At 40.0% G+C, this 13,997-nt stretch overlaps 1 protein-coding gene across 1 annotated transcript; it reads left to right on the top strand.

Annotated features, from left to right (window-relative positions):
* The first annotated feature begins 942 nt into the window (after positions 1-942).
* On the top strand, positions 943-13,422 carry LOC110040026 (uncharacterized). The gene is made up of 13 exons (XM_089295277.1): positions 943-950; positions 1,426-1,567; positions 2,009-2,140; positions 2,545-2,734; positions 3,178-3,285; positions 3,684-3,818; positions 4,366-4,623; positions 4,999-5,130; positions 5,476-5,598; positions 5,918-5,995; positions 6,158-6,232; positions 7,036-7,092; positions 7,833-13,422. The coding sequence occupies exons 1-13, from the start codon at positions 943-945 to the stop codon at positions 12,155-12,157; spliced, it is 5,763 nt and encodes a 1,920-aa protein (XP_089151403.1). The 3' UTR covers positions 12,158-13,422.
* The last annotated feature ends 575 nt before the right edge of the window (positions 13,423-13,997 follow it).

Raw genomic sequence — 13,997 nt, 5'->3', positions numbered from 1 at the left:
GCGTGGCTCGCGAGCGATTACGAGTTTCGTGCGTGAAGACTAATGTTGTCTTTATTTTGTAACGCAACCAAGAAAACCACGGGAACTTGCGAATCGGCCAGTGAAAAGTGGAACTGACTGAAGTTAAATGATGCCACTAAAAAAAACTTTCAAACGTTTTTCAAGATAAAATGTAGCGTTGTTTCGACCTTTTTGTGAAAACAAAAAGAAGTCTGGACCAAGTCAGTAATCATGTATTTTTCTTACTTGTATCTTTTTGCAGGGCTAATATAGGAAGTCACTATATTTTATTGACACGAGCAAAAAGTTCATCATAATTGAGATATTTCTTTACATTTCAATTCTCTTTGCCAAGGAATCAGTCAACGAGAACACCTCTTAACACTGTTTATAATCCAGGAAAATTACTATTTCCCTATATAGGACGTGATATTAAAAATGTCACTGACACCTTAAAAGGAAACAGCTTACTTGGTAGGCGTGTGGGCGCGTCAGCGTGTGTCACGCACGCGAAAAAAAATTTTCCGGTCACGTTAGCTTCGGAATCCCCCACCCACGTAATTTATTATTACCATCTATAAAGGCTTAGTACATGCAAGTTTGCTTCAGGCAACACAGAAAGAAGTCAGCTGCTTTGCAATTTAACTTGCACATCACTGATTGAAAGTTATCAAAGGTCACTCAGATGTTTAGAGAGACTTTGTTAAACCTTCATTTACCGCATAATTCAACCTAATATTGTTTGTTTGAAAATCATTCCTGTGCAACGAAACGTAAGGCCAAGGGCATTTTCCTTGTTTTCACGGAACAAACGGTTCTTGGAATATAAATTGTGTCATCGTATCTTCATATAACAAAGCCGTGTGAACAGCTACACTCTACGACAAATAACGTTCAATCGTCACAGAGGAAGGACATCTAGCCACATAGGAAAAAGTCACGATGAACAGGTAACATGCTACATTAGAGGTCATTAGACTGCTTCCAGTGTCTACACTAAAATTTTACTTTCATGGATTTATAAGCTTAACGTCAAAAAATTTTCACGACACATTTGATAGACTAGTACTCGGGAGTATTGATCAGTCAAATACTATCTAGAACTGGGGGTGTATCTCACGATAACCTTTAGCCATCAAATTTAAGAGAGGATCGAGATCCTAACCTCTCAGACCTGTCTTGTCAATTACATTGTAAGCACCATGAATTAGTATGTTATCTTCTATAAATGTTATCGCCGATAGAAAATAGAAAAAAAAAAAAAACACAGTGAAATGTCACAGCCTGTCGTAGGGTATTTAACTTCATAGATCCTACATAGAAGATGTAATTTCGTTCAAACCCCTCTCCAGTTGTATAACTCTCACGTATTGACTAGATTTACTCCCATGAAAACATACTATACTATACTATAATTTGTTGCAGCTGCTTGTTGTTCGTATGTCTTTTAACATCTGTCCTGAGTGACATACTGGACAGCAACGAAAAGGTGATTCAAGTGGACAGCTTTCTTGCGAATGTCAACTTCAGTGAGCCAAAAGTGTTTTACGTGAGAAATAACCTGGATGTAAGTTACTGTTATGATTTTAATCAAAGTCTTAATTTCCATGTTGTTTCCGCGGTAAAGCATCGGTCTATCATAGTTATGTCTTGATAATGTAGTAATGCACGATCCCTGCCATATAACCTGAAATTAATCCGTGTTGATAGAGTGAGCCAGTTCGTGCACCTATGAGTGAAAATGGATTTGAGTGAAGTGGTGGGCGGGGGTGATCAATCAGTCGGTCATTCAATCAGCCAGTCAATTGATCAGTCAGCCAGTCCTTCGTCAATCGATCAGTCAGTCAGTCTGTTAGTCAGTTAGTCAGTCAATCAGTCAGTCAGTCAGTGTTAGTGCTGTCAGTCAAGAACGCATCTCGCAATTAAGTGCCCCGTTCCTCCAGCGAACTAATCTGATTCCAAATAAGTAAACACGAGAAACAATTTCTTGATTTCCCAAATATTTCAGGGTGATATAGAGTTCAAAGAAAGCGAAAATGCTTCCTTGTCGGTGCATATATCTGCGCAAGAAGAAGAGTTTGAACGCGTTAAAGTGGAATATAATCTTCTTAATGAAGCGTCGATTGTGGACATTCAAGTGGTAAGCTATACCATATTTTGTATGCGAATCACCTCAGACTGCGCTAACTGGCTTGCCTGGTATCAGTTTAGCAACGAAACATACAACCCTTTTGTAAGGGTATGCTCTGGCGTGACTGACTTCTCTGACTTTTCTTGCCGTGAAACATCAAATGAATGTTTGATTCCTTTATATGAAGCATGTTCTGCTATAATTGAATAGGCTGGAGCTCAAATCAGTCATTATTCATGAATCGCGTGATTATTCAATTAAGAGCCACCTGTGAAAATCATAAGCTGGATAAAACGTAACATAACCATTTTAAAATGTGATTTTCAACTTCACTTTTTCAACCCTCATGTGTGCGCATTTCGTTAGATTTCAATACATGGTCACTACTGAATAGCTCGCGCTTGTGTCCGCAGTACATTGTACCCGAAACAACAACTAACTGGCCGTTGATAGGAGGACTCGGCGGGGCTGGTGCCGTTGTGGCAGTCATCATCATTATCGTCATTATATGCGTATGCAGGAAGCGACGAAAAAAGCAACAGCTCGAGTTCGCGGCAAGAGAACAGGAAATAGAGATGAAAGATCGTGGGAAAGCTGTGGCTGGTGAGTTCTTTCTTGAATGCTATAACACAAGTCAATGCGGCTGACGATTTTTTTTTTTTTTTTTTTTTTGCACCCTTGATACCTAAGATATCTGCGAAGTTGTGCTTCAGCGACTCGAACATACCACCGTTATGTACAAAGAGAGCAAGTGAGTAACTAAGAATGCTTCGGTGTTAGGTTCTAACAACGGTGAATTAGATAAATCTACTGGTGCGTTCAATCACGAATCCCGTTTTCGGCTTTATATCGGCTAAGCTACTCACAACCCATTCTGTTGTCGATAGTGAGTGGTCTAGATGGGGTGTGGTTGTTAACAACGGCAGCTTCTTTTCGTTTTCGAATTGTCTGGATAGATTTAAGTCAGGTGTATTGTGTATATGTTTTTTTTTTCAAGTCATTTCCGTCTCATAGTTACTTTTTGTTTTATATTCTTCTCCATAAAGAAAGAGTTGTAATATTCGAAAAGCCACAGAGTGAGGAGGGAAATGTACCCGATGAAAACGACGCCAAAAGCTCCGCCCGGCCAAGAAATCGAACCACCTTAATTGAAAGTAAGTTCTTAGTTTACTGACCTGGATTGACTTGAAAAGTAATTCTGTGTTTGCATGCTTTAGGCTGAGTGCTTGCCACTGAGGCTTACACTTTCCCTAATTCAGTTCGTGCGCCCAAAGTGTACTCACATGACTGTTAATCATTTCAGCCTTTCGGACAGTTATGTAAGAAACAAAGCGAATACGGTTGGTGTGACGATCGACGTTGGTGGAAGAAAACCCCCAAACTTTGTCTTGTTTCCGGATTAGCCTAAATCACATTGAGTGTAACAAGAAAAGCTAACTTAAAAGACGCTGTCACTTCGACGCATCTTAGTAGTGTAGCTCATTTAATCATTTTTTTGTTTTTTGAACATTTTTGTTCCACAACTCATTTTCTTACCTTCTCGTTATCAAAGAAAAAATTGCCACTTTCGAGAGGCTAAAACTAGAAGACGGAGCCGCCGAAAAAGGAGAAGAAAAAACTGAGAAGGCTGAGAAGACTGTAAAGGAAGTAAAGGAGAACAGAAGTCAAAGTTATCTTCAAGTGACAGGTGATAAAATCTGGAAGTCATGCATGTGATTGAACAAGCCCGAGTTTATTAGACAGGTTGCTAAGCAACATAAATTGTAACGAGGAATAAAACACAAATAGCGGTGATAAACATATTAAACTTACGCATTTTAATAACTTGACGTTTCGTATGCTACGCAACATATATTTTCAAAAGTGGAATAAAGACCGTTACAATTTTTGAAAACTATATATGAAATGTAAATGTATGTTGCGTAGCATACGAAACGTCAAGTTATTAAAATGCGTAAGTTTAATATGTTTATCACCGCTATTTGTGTTTTATTCCTCGTTAAACTACGATGGCCCAAGAACAAAAGCCTTTAACGTAAATTGTCTTCATGGTGTGTCTTTACTGTAGGGAGACGCCTTGAGAAATGAATTTTGCTGTACTCTACCTAGAAATCAGTGATAGTCATCCGTTAATCGTAAAACTGTGAAAAACAACTACACTCTAAATTTGTTCATTTGATCTAATTGAAATTATCTCATCGCAGATTCAACCTCTTTAAACTTGAACTTGGAAGGAAAAAGACGTGATTCTCTTCAGCCCTCCAGAACTCCTCGCGCCCAATCCTCTACCTTCCTGTCTGCGCGAGCAGCTTTCATGGTGCTTACTTTGATTGCTGTTGCCTTGGCGACGAGCAGTGCCCCCTCAGCAAAGATCGTCATCACCGTACCAGCCAGCTTTGTCAAGAATGGTTCAAAGATTTTCTTTAAGAAAGATTTTCATGGAAGGTTGTTACTGTCTGCAGGGTTGAATGTACAACATTTTCAACAATTTGGTAAGACTGAAAACTTAGAATCCTCTTAGTTTGACTAGATCGGTTTATGTCCCAACTCATTTCTCCACGCATGAACTCGAAGCAAAGTAAAACTGAACTGACATAAATTCGTTTGTAAAAGTTAAAGAAGTGTTTATTAAGTAAAAGTTGCCAGTCTTCTTTATGACCACAATGCACATGACTTTGGCGCGCCTTTGCTCTAACCGTTTAGATCGCGTTCAGCACTTTTTACTGAGTAATAGAGAGCTTAGGTAAACGCAAAACCAACGCGACCATACACTCGATTTTCACAGTCATTAGAAAACCACACTAACATCTCTTCAATGGCACGAAAGTTTAATTCTGTTTTGTTTTATATATGATTGCTCTGTTTAGCTGTACCTCCAGTTTCACACAAAGTATCGTCCCTTGATCAGTGCTCTAACGCCTGTGAATTCGGATGTGAAGAGCAATCAAAGAAATGCCTGTGCCTGAGAGGCTACGAGATGACAGCGGAAGGCTGTCAGGGTATGTACAAACACTCTCCTGTTTTCCTTCTCGTAAAAATTAAAGAAAAAAAGCATCATACACTGATGGAAACCTGTTTAGTCTATCTATGATAACAGGACAATTGTCAATGGGGATAGTGTGTTAGAATGATAAGAGAGTATATTGAAAACTTCCGGTTTTCTTGGTTAAATGTTTTTTTGTTTTCACCCTCTTTCTCTACACCTCATTTTTCTAACACCAAGTCCTCTATAGACCCTCAATGAGGTGTTTGATTATATACTTATCTGTTCTCTTTATCGTTGCTCTTTTCCACTTTCCCTTTCTCTGATCCGATGTCTTGTTTATATGTTAACTATCTAACAGATATTGACGAATGCACAAGCAAGAAACACAACTGTCACGTGCAATCCATGTGTAACAACACAATTGGTGGTTTTATGTGCACGTGCAATGATGGCTATTGGGGAGACGGGATCACATGCAAAGGTACGTTAGTAAAGTGTACAAGAGTCCTGCGTCAATTCCTACTTTACAGTTGTCTGTCAGAACCTGAAGGTCTCGGAAACCCTCCCGTAGCGTTCGAAACTCGTGGGGAATTTTCCGGAATCTTCGAAATGGAAATCTTCAGATGGTTTTCGAGTTAAAGTTTTCGGTCGTCGGGGCTAAAAGCTCATAAGAATCCAGGTGGAGTTCAGGAGTCTACGGAACAGTAACTGATGTACTTTTTTTTAAGAGAATCTACTTGTAATTACGTTATTACAAAAAAAAAAATTAACTCAAATCACGTGTTTTTTTTCGTTTGTAGCCTGCAGCCCCAAATCATGCCCTGAAAATTTCTACCAGTCGGAATCATGTACAAGAACTCATGACCGAGTTTGCACAGGTAATTACAATTAAATTCTTTAATTTTCAAGTCACCTCCACTATCTAGGACGTTTTGTAGGGGTATTAACCACAAATGACTGCTTATTAGCTAGGTAATAAATCAGTTGGTTATGCTCGTAAAAATTCTAAGTTCAAATGGAACTATTTCTTTCACTTACAGCATGCAGCCCTAAATGCGACAAGGCGACGTACCAAGCTTATGGTTGTGGATTAACTTTTGACCGAAAATGTTTCGGTAGGAAACTCTTTTCTTTCATTTTCATTATATGCACCGATTTTTTACTATAAGATCGTTCTTTCATATAAAGGTTTATGATTCATGGCAGTGTATATTTTGCAATAACTGTCTAATTTCTCGCGCGCTTGTTGGCTCATTCTTATCATCAATAAGAGTACAGACAGATAACATGTTAATTCATGCAAGCTTTCAAGTTCAACTTTCAGCTGTCAAACTGTCAACTTCTTAACCAATGAGCTTTTATGGACTTTTTCAAGTAGCCATTCAAAAAGCGAGAAAAGTTATTGACAATGCTCGTGTCATTTTGAAGTACGAGTCTGCGGCTCGTGGTTCCACAGCCACTTTGACAATGTTATGACGCAATTTATCATCAGTAAGAGGACAGACGCTTAAAAAACTGACGTTAGTTTGTTGAATTGCTGTTATATTCCGTATTCAAAGAACCTGAGTAACATAACTTGCTGTAAGCTCGTGCAACTTGGCCGACCACGAGATTGTGCATATTTTGGTCAATCATGATAATGCCATTCCAGCCTCATGCTCTTTTGCCACGGCTCACAATTCAGATCTTGCTACTAAGTTCATGTTTTTTGCATCGAATTGGGACTGTTGTTAGACTCATTTGTGGCAACTTATCGACTCGATCCGAGCTTTTCATTTAGTTTAAATGCTCATTTATTACTTGCCTACTTACCGCGGGCCTGGTATTGTGTGTAGGACAAGGTGTGCCCACTTGAGATGTATAAAACCTGTCATATGATACTTCACTAAACTGTTCGTTGGAATAATTTTCATTGCAGATATTTCGAAGCCTTTAACAGTAAGCAAGGCTTTGAGTGATAAAGACCTTCTTGACGGTAAGAAACCTAAAGTATAAAATTGATAGTGGCTCTATCATAACCCCAGCAGATATGAAAGGAACACTGAAATTGATTGCCGTCTACTGGAATAACTGAATGCAACTCCTTCGGCCGGAGATATTGTCGTTAAGGAGTGTGGTTAGGGGGGGGGGGGGGGGGGGCACCATAATGAATTGTGCGGGAAGATCCTGTCCACCATTGTCAACCTGGAGGTATATAAGTGGGTAGAGTTTTCAAGAGTTGTCAAGTATAGAAAAACGTCTTTCAATTTCTGACAAATTTGTCAAACCAAAACCAAACATCTCTGCTTGAAGCGTTTAGTGTTCTTTGGGGATGTTGTTCACTAAGTGCGTTAATTTCAAGGAAAAGAGATGCAGTGTTTTCATTGTAGGAATGTGAAAGAGGTATCATTTTATACAGGAGTTATATTATATGATCGGTTTCCTTTTCTGTTAAAATGATATACAAAAAAAACATGTAGGAGTTTAATCGGACCTTGCGTTGAGCCTCTGCATATAAATCCCGTCGGGATTGTCCTCCAAAATCACTACAGCTCGTTGCTGTCGCAGCTCCGGTAGACCCACGCCATGGTTGGGCCAGTTTTCATTTTCAGATAATATTCCAATACAAAAGCTCCCTCTAAACAGTTCTATCCCCCATTTGATGATACATTGTTATTAGAAATTGTACTCTCACTTCAGTCGCTAATTAGGTCTTTTTTTTTTACCTTTCATCAGTGCGAACAGGTTCAAAGGTCATTTTCCAAAAACCAGCACAAGACTTGGTTCTCCTTGAGGACCGCCTTCGGTTAAACAGTACAAGTAAAACATTCTTCCTGAAAGCAGATTTGCCAAACCGTGCGCGTTTGTATCGAAACTCGAGCTTTTATGTAGACGTGGAAATTGAGCAAGTTAACTTGGTTCCAAAATATAGCGATTATGATGCGTGGCGGTCAAACGGCGAAAATCTTGAATTTGCTAGTTTGCCTGGCTTTCCAGAGGTGTTTAGTCAGCACTGTCGGTACCCAGCCCCAAACCACTACACCATTAAACATGACTTAAAACGTGATCGGCAGACGAAAGTGTACCCAGCCAAGTGTTTTCAGCACTCAAGACAACTTTGCCCAACTGGCGTAACACCAGGCGAAATGTACCACTATAGATCTTTGAACGACGCTTGCGACACGGAAGAGACGTCCGTCATCTGCTCTAAGCCTGACCAGACTGACTGCATCCTCAAAGAAGACTCAAGCAAACTTTATTGCACAAACTACACAAATATTGTGACTGACGCATTTGGTATAAAGGAAGGTGCCTTCTTTGATAGCCCGTTACAGTCCTTTCCAACTCCATTTTGCGCAGAGGCGTATCAAATTTGCAGAATATGCAGAGATAATTGTCCCCGTTGTGATCAATCTGATAGCAAGGCATATAGTTCATGTTCCTGCTGTTATAAAGACTGTTTGGACCTCTGCTCTTATTTCTACAGTGAGCCAAACTGTACACAAATACCAAAGAGGTGCGCCAAAGGGGACACCAGCCAGTTTACTTTGGTAATGAACAAACCAAGCAACTTGAACCTGCAGTTCAACTGCTATCTTGAATATAAGGTTCCCAAGACATTGTATACACTGAGGTACAAAGTAAAGCACCATAGTGGACGTTTCAGCTCGGACTGGATCTCCAGAACTTTAAAGACTCCGACAGCAGGTGATCATCCATATTCGATGATACAACGAGGAACAAATCGCGTAGACTCTTTAGAAGTATCCCACTCTGCAAATTTCGATATTTCCTCTCTGCTGTATCTTCGAGGCCAGAGATCATCTGAAAAGGGGCCGTATAAGTACAGTGTATCAAACCTTGAGGACGCAAACTCAACATTAGGAAATGCCAACTCGAATAACACAATTGAGGTGCAAACAAAGACACCATTTTCAATAACCACCAGATCTTGGAGCGACAGTGTTAACTGTCAGAGACTTTCTGATTGGTCAAGCAGCATTCGGAAACCCTTTCTTGATCTAAGGCCTGTGAATGTAGAACATCTTGGCGTTCAATCAGGAGGCGAGTTTGCATATCACGTACAAGATTCCCAGCGCACACCTACGATTACTATAAGCATTTCCGAAGAAGAATCGATCTTGAAGTATGTCTTGACAAATGCGAGCATACGCAATGACGAGACATTTAAAAGCAGTTTGTCACGAACCAGCACTTCTTGGAATATCAAGGTAAATGGATTATTGACGAGCTGTCCTGCTTTCTTCACTCTTGAAGTCATCGATGAAGTTGACAGTGTTCTAGTCCTTGAGCAGGATGTGGTGATTCTTTGCCCCGAAACCAGTTTTGACTTGGATATTCATGTTCCAAGAAAGGGATTGCAGGACAAGGAGAGGTTATTTAGTGTGCGTTTATCTAATGCTAAACAGAAACTGCAACTTCAGATGGCTGTCGTCGACAAAGGCGGAAGGAAATTGAAGGAACCAGAAAAGAAAAGCCAAGACGATAGACCTAATCCATGGGTAACTCTGATGCCACTCTTTGTAGTCACAGGCTGTGTGCTACTAGTTTTGTTCGCGTTAATAGTATATGCACAAGTTACCCACAAACCCAATGATGCTCCAAAAGATGGCCCTTTTGGGTGGAAATATGTCAAGAACAAGGAAGTAACAACAAACAAAGATGGAGATAGGAAAAAGAAGGGGACACCCAAAGATCAAAACAGACTCAAACGAAGGCACCTTATCCTAGTCATTTTTTTCGTCGTTGCAAGAGTTGTCTACTGTGTGACCTTTACGTTCTCAATGGCGTTTGCAATTCTGACCCTTCTTCACGCTGATAACATGAAAATTATCCAGGAATACCAAGACTTTGTACAAAGCAAAATTGACGAAAGCAACGCCATGGCTTTAGGAATGGATCAGCATCGTGAAAGTGAAAACAAGCGTGTTCTGGACTCTAGCGAAGACATTCAAAGGTCTTGTGATTACTTCATGGGACAACAGCTACAGTGGATGAGGCTCAACATGACTTGCTTAATCCAGGAAAATCATTTGAAAATGTTTAATAAGCTGAGCAAAAAAATTATCACCAAAGTAACCGAGAAAGTAGAGAAATTAAAGAAAGACATTGACGAGCGAATAAAAGAATTCCGAGCGGCCACTACACGAAACTTGCAGGAAACCGAAGATGGCTTGAAAAACTATGGAAAGAGAGTGTTTGACAATGGGTGGTTTGCTCTACCAAGAGCTGCTTATGAAATAAACGAAGCAGCATCACGGAAAAAGAGAGAGATCTCTGCGAGTGACAGGTATCTACGAAATCATGATCGCCACGAGGACCAGGCAGCAATGAAGCTCACATGGGAAAGCCAAAGTGAGTTTGCTACTAGAAGAAAACGAAGCTTCTCCGACAATTCCTTCATTGGCTTTCTTGACTTTGTTGGTGCTCTCGATAAAGACAAACTTGACGAAGCAAGGAATAACATTGTTTCTAAGCTTCAATATGCAAAAAATGGCTTGGCGGATTTTAGTGAGGTTCTCAGAACCGGAAGGTCGCCTGAACATCCTTTGAGCACGATACTTATGTGTCCATTGAGGTACATGATTAAGTCTGCAAAGGAACAAGTGAAATCTGGGATCCGAAAGTTGCAAGAAGTGTCCATAGAGTGGGAAGCAGCTAACGCCAATTGCTTTGTGGGGAATATCAGTGATTTCTTTGCTTCCAATAACTCTCAATTAGACTCCGTCGACAACAAAACAGATTCCGAAATCTTCTCTGAGCGCGTTGTCTACGAAGATAATGATGACTTAGATGGAATTTCAAACATTTCTAATGCCAACAGGTCTTCCATTATCGAGTCCGCTCACGGTGGATCGTACTATAACATTGAAAAAGGAGATATTACGGAAGAAACGGTCGATGACCAGAAGGAGCAATTACTCGAAAGGGAAGGACAGACTAAAAATCTCAGCAGCGTGTACGATGCCGAAGTGTTCATTGTCACCAAGAAAGCCATTTTGGGCGCATTGGTTGTCATGGATATCCTGCTTTTGATATATCGAGGATCGAAGACTTACCAAATCGCTTTCAAATTAATCCAAGGGTTCGAAGAGACTGTGAATCACGATGAAGACGAGTTTGAAAAGAAACCACCAACTGTAAAGGAAAAAACTGCTAAACTTGTCCGAAGGATCTTAGATTTTCTTGCCGAGAAGTTCTCGAAATTCATCGCTTTTTGCAAGAGCCTTCACAAGCGGATCATGCGTACAAATCTTCTGCCAATGTGCATTACAATTGCTGCCTCTGCTGCTATTCTCTATCTAGTGATTGCTTTAGTTTACAATGTCATGAACGTGACCGTTATTGAAGAACTGGGAGGCTACGAAATGATCTCGTTTCGCCTTGACACCGACTACCACTTTACCAACCTCGCTATCGATGACCAGGTCGATTTTATCAACAACAATGCAATGCAGCAGTACAAGGAATCGGTCAATGATACCATATCTGAAAACAGGAGAATGATCCAGGACTTCAACAGAGAACAGCAAGAGCGTATGGAACGACTAAACCAACAACTCTGCTCTCTAGAGAAGGACACAAATAAATGCTTCTGGGAAGAGGCGTCGCTCTTGGAATTTAATCAACCCTCTTGTATCATTCCAAAGTTGGAAGGAAGGCACTACGAAGGTTATGACGGTGAAGCGTACCGTCAACGACTCAAGCGTGAATCCAAACGGTTTGTCGATGCAGTTCGCAACATGCTCTTGGAGACAATTTATTTTGTTCTGGCGGTGGTATTGTCGGTGGTAATAATTTCAGTTTTGAGTTACGTTGTGTTTCTCTTCCTTAAGTCAAGAGGAATGGTTCGCGTCAAGAAGATACACGTATACAAGACACTACCTCCAGAAGTTATGGAACAGTTTCATTTGAAATCTCCGGAATTTGATGACGAGCAAGATGGCGGCAGCACGGCTAAGAAAGACAACGGAGCTAAGAAATTGAAAATTCCTAATATTTTCGTCACGGAGTCTAAAGAAAATGTGAACACGTCATAAGAGAATCAAGTTAAACAGACTTCGTACAGGAACAATGCACTGGGTAATTATACAGTAGAGGGAAGTTCGTTTGTCGCTTTTATGATATAAATACTGCCTTTTTTTTTTAGATTGAACTACTTTGAAAGTTTCATGACAACCCACGGCCTGTAGTTACCTGTTCTAGAAGTATGGATCAAAATAAGCCGAAACTTAAGAAAGAAGCAGTTAAGAAGGTATTAAATAGAAAGCGATCACAGTCAGATGCTGCTTTTAAATTACACTAAGTTGGCTTAGTATCAAGAGACCCCCACTTTCTTCTAATCAATTTCTGAAGCATATTAATCAATCTTGGCGGAAGAGTAAAACCACTTCGTTAGCCGTTTATTGTAAAAAGACGGGAAAAGAGATAGAGGAGGCAGATGAAAGTGGAGCGGGGTGGGAGAAGGGAAATAAGTAACCTTAATTTCCAACTCACTCCCCTAACTCGAGTTGGGGTTCAGGAACAAGAATGTATCGATAGCAACGAATCGTGGATACTGTAAAAACGTCTCCCGTCGAGGTTTCTATGTGTCCTCGACAGAGAAAGTGTAACTTTTCTAATCGAGGGTACTTAAGCCTACTCTTTTTGTTTAATTATTTCACAGCGTTTGCATAAAATGCAGTACTGAGGAGGTCGAACACTGTAATATTCAAACCAACTATCACAATTTAAGAAAGCCTTCATAAAGCAGTTTAGAATAACAACCTTTCTGGGGTTGGTACTTTGTAATGAAAAAAACGTTTTTGTTTGTAAAATGACCTATTCGTGTACATACTTGTTTTGTATAGATTCTTCTGTATATTTTATATATAGCCAATGAACTTTTTACCATTGCACAACCAAGTGTAAACTGTAGATACCATTAATTAAGCATCTTGTAGGGATCGCCGGAATACAAATTTTGCCCTTTTTTCTCGGATGCAAATGCTCCCTAGACATGGGTTTCCCAAGGTTTGCTAAATAAGAATCCCAAGTTTAGATCCTATGTAACTTAAGATAAATAAACGTAACTGAAATATACCAGTGATATCATGTTTTATTATATAGCTCTGTCTCACAAGGACTGGGAACTACCGAATTCACGAATTTGATTGGCTGAAATCGATATTGAAAGCGATCTAGATTTTCCCATCTAGACCGGCATCTAGATAGGTAATGTTTTGCCGTAAGAAAGTTGCAAACTAAAATGCAAAGTCATTGACTGTTTTCATCTAACAATATTTATTTATGGAAGTGCCAAAAAGCCTGATGAGAAAAAAAAAAAGAAAAAACGTAAAGAGGACGAACAAACTTTAGCAGAATTAAATTCAGCTCATCGCCGTTCGCAAGCAAAAAATAACAGTTAGTACAAACCAGTTACATTTAAACGAATTAAATTATTCTTGTTTGCGCCATATAATAAACGTCTTATTAACCGAGCTTAGTCGGTCTGTATGGGAGAATCTTGACTTCACTGCGTTCGGTCTGTACTCACGACCTCGGTCAAGATTCTCCCATACAGACCTCCTGCTCGGTTAATAAGAGCTAAGTATGTACCTGCTTTGTTTCTTACCGTACCCAGATTGCCAATTAGCCAATCAGACGCTGCATCTATGCTGTCCTGGATTATCAAGTCACTGAGACCTGATGAGTCCGATGTATCCTGGCACAATTTGGGTACGGTGAATACCACCTACTTATCGGTTTGGCGCGTTGGGCTGCTTTTGAATCGTAAGCTTTAGAGCTGCTTTTGAGCTGCTCTTTATTTTAAGCGGCTTTTGAACTACTTTTGAGCCGCGTTTTAGGCTGCTTTTGAACTGCTTTTGAGCTGTCTTCGAG

This window comes from Orbicella faveolata, unplaced genomic scaffold (genome assembly GCF_042242905.1).
Source record: "Orbicella faveolata isolate gen_17 unplaced genomic scaffold, um_ofav_v1 contig_26, whole genome shotgun sequence".
Classification (NCBI taxonomy): Eukaryota; Metazoa; Cnidaria; class Anthozoa; order Scleractinia; family Merulinidae; genus Orbicella; species Orbicella faveolata.
The sequence above is the reverse complement of the archived record's forward strand: the minus strand, read 5'-3'. Positions and strand labels throughout refer to the sequence as shown.

What these genes read in the sequence shown, in the direction of transcription:
- LOC110040026 (XM_089295277.1), top strand. An exon ending in ACGTGAGAAATAACCTGGAT is followed by an intron (nt 1,568 to 2,008) that starts GTAAGTTACTGT and finishes CAAATATTTCAG; the next exon opens with GGTGATATAGAGTTCAAAGA. An exon ending in AGACGGGATCACATGCAAAG is followed by an intron (nt 5,599 to 5,917) that starts GTACGTTAGTAA and finishes TTTCGTTTGTAG; the next exon opens with CCTGCAGCCCCAAATCATGC.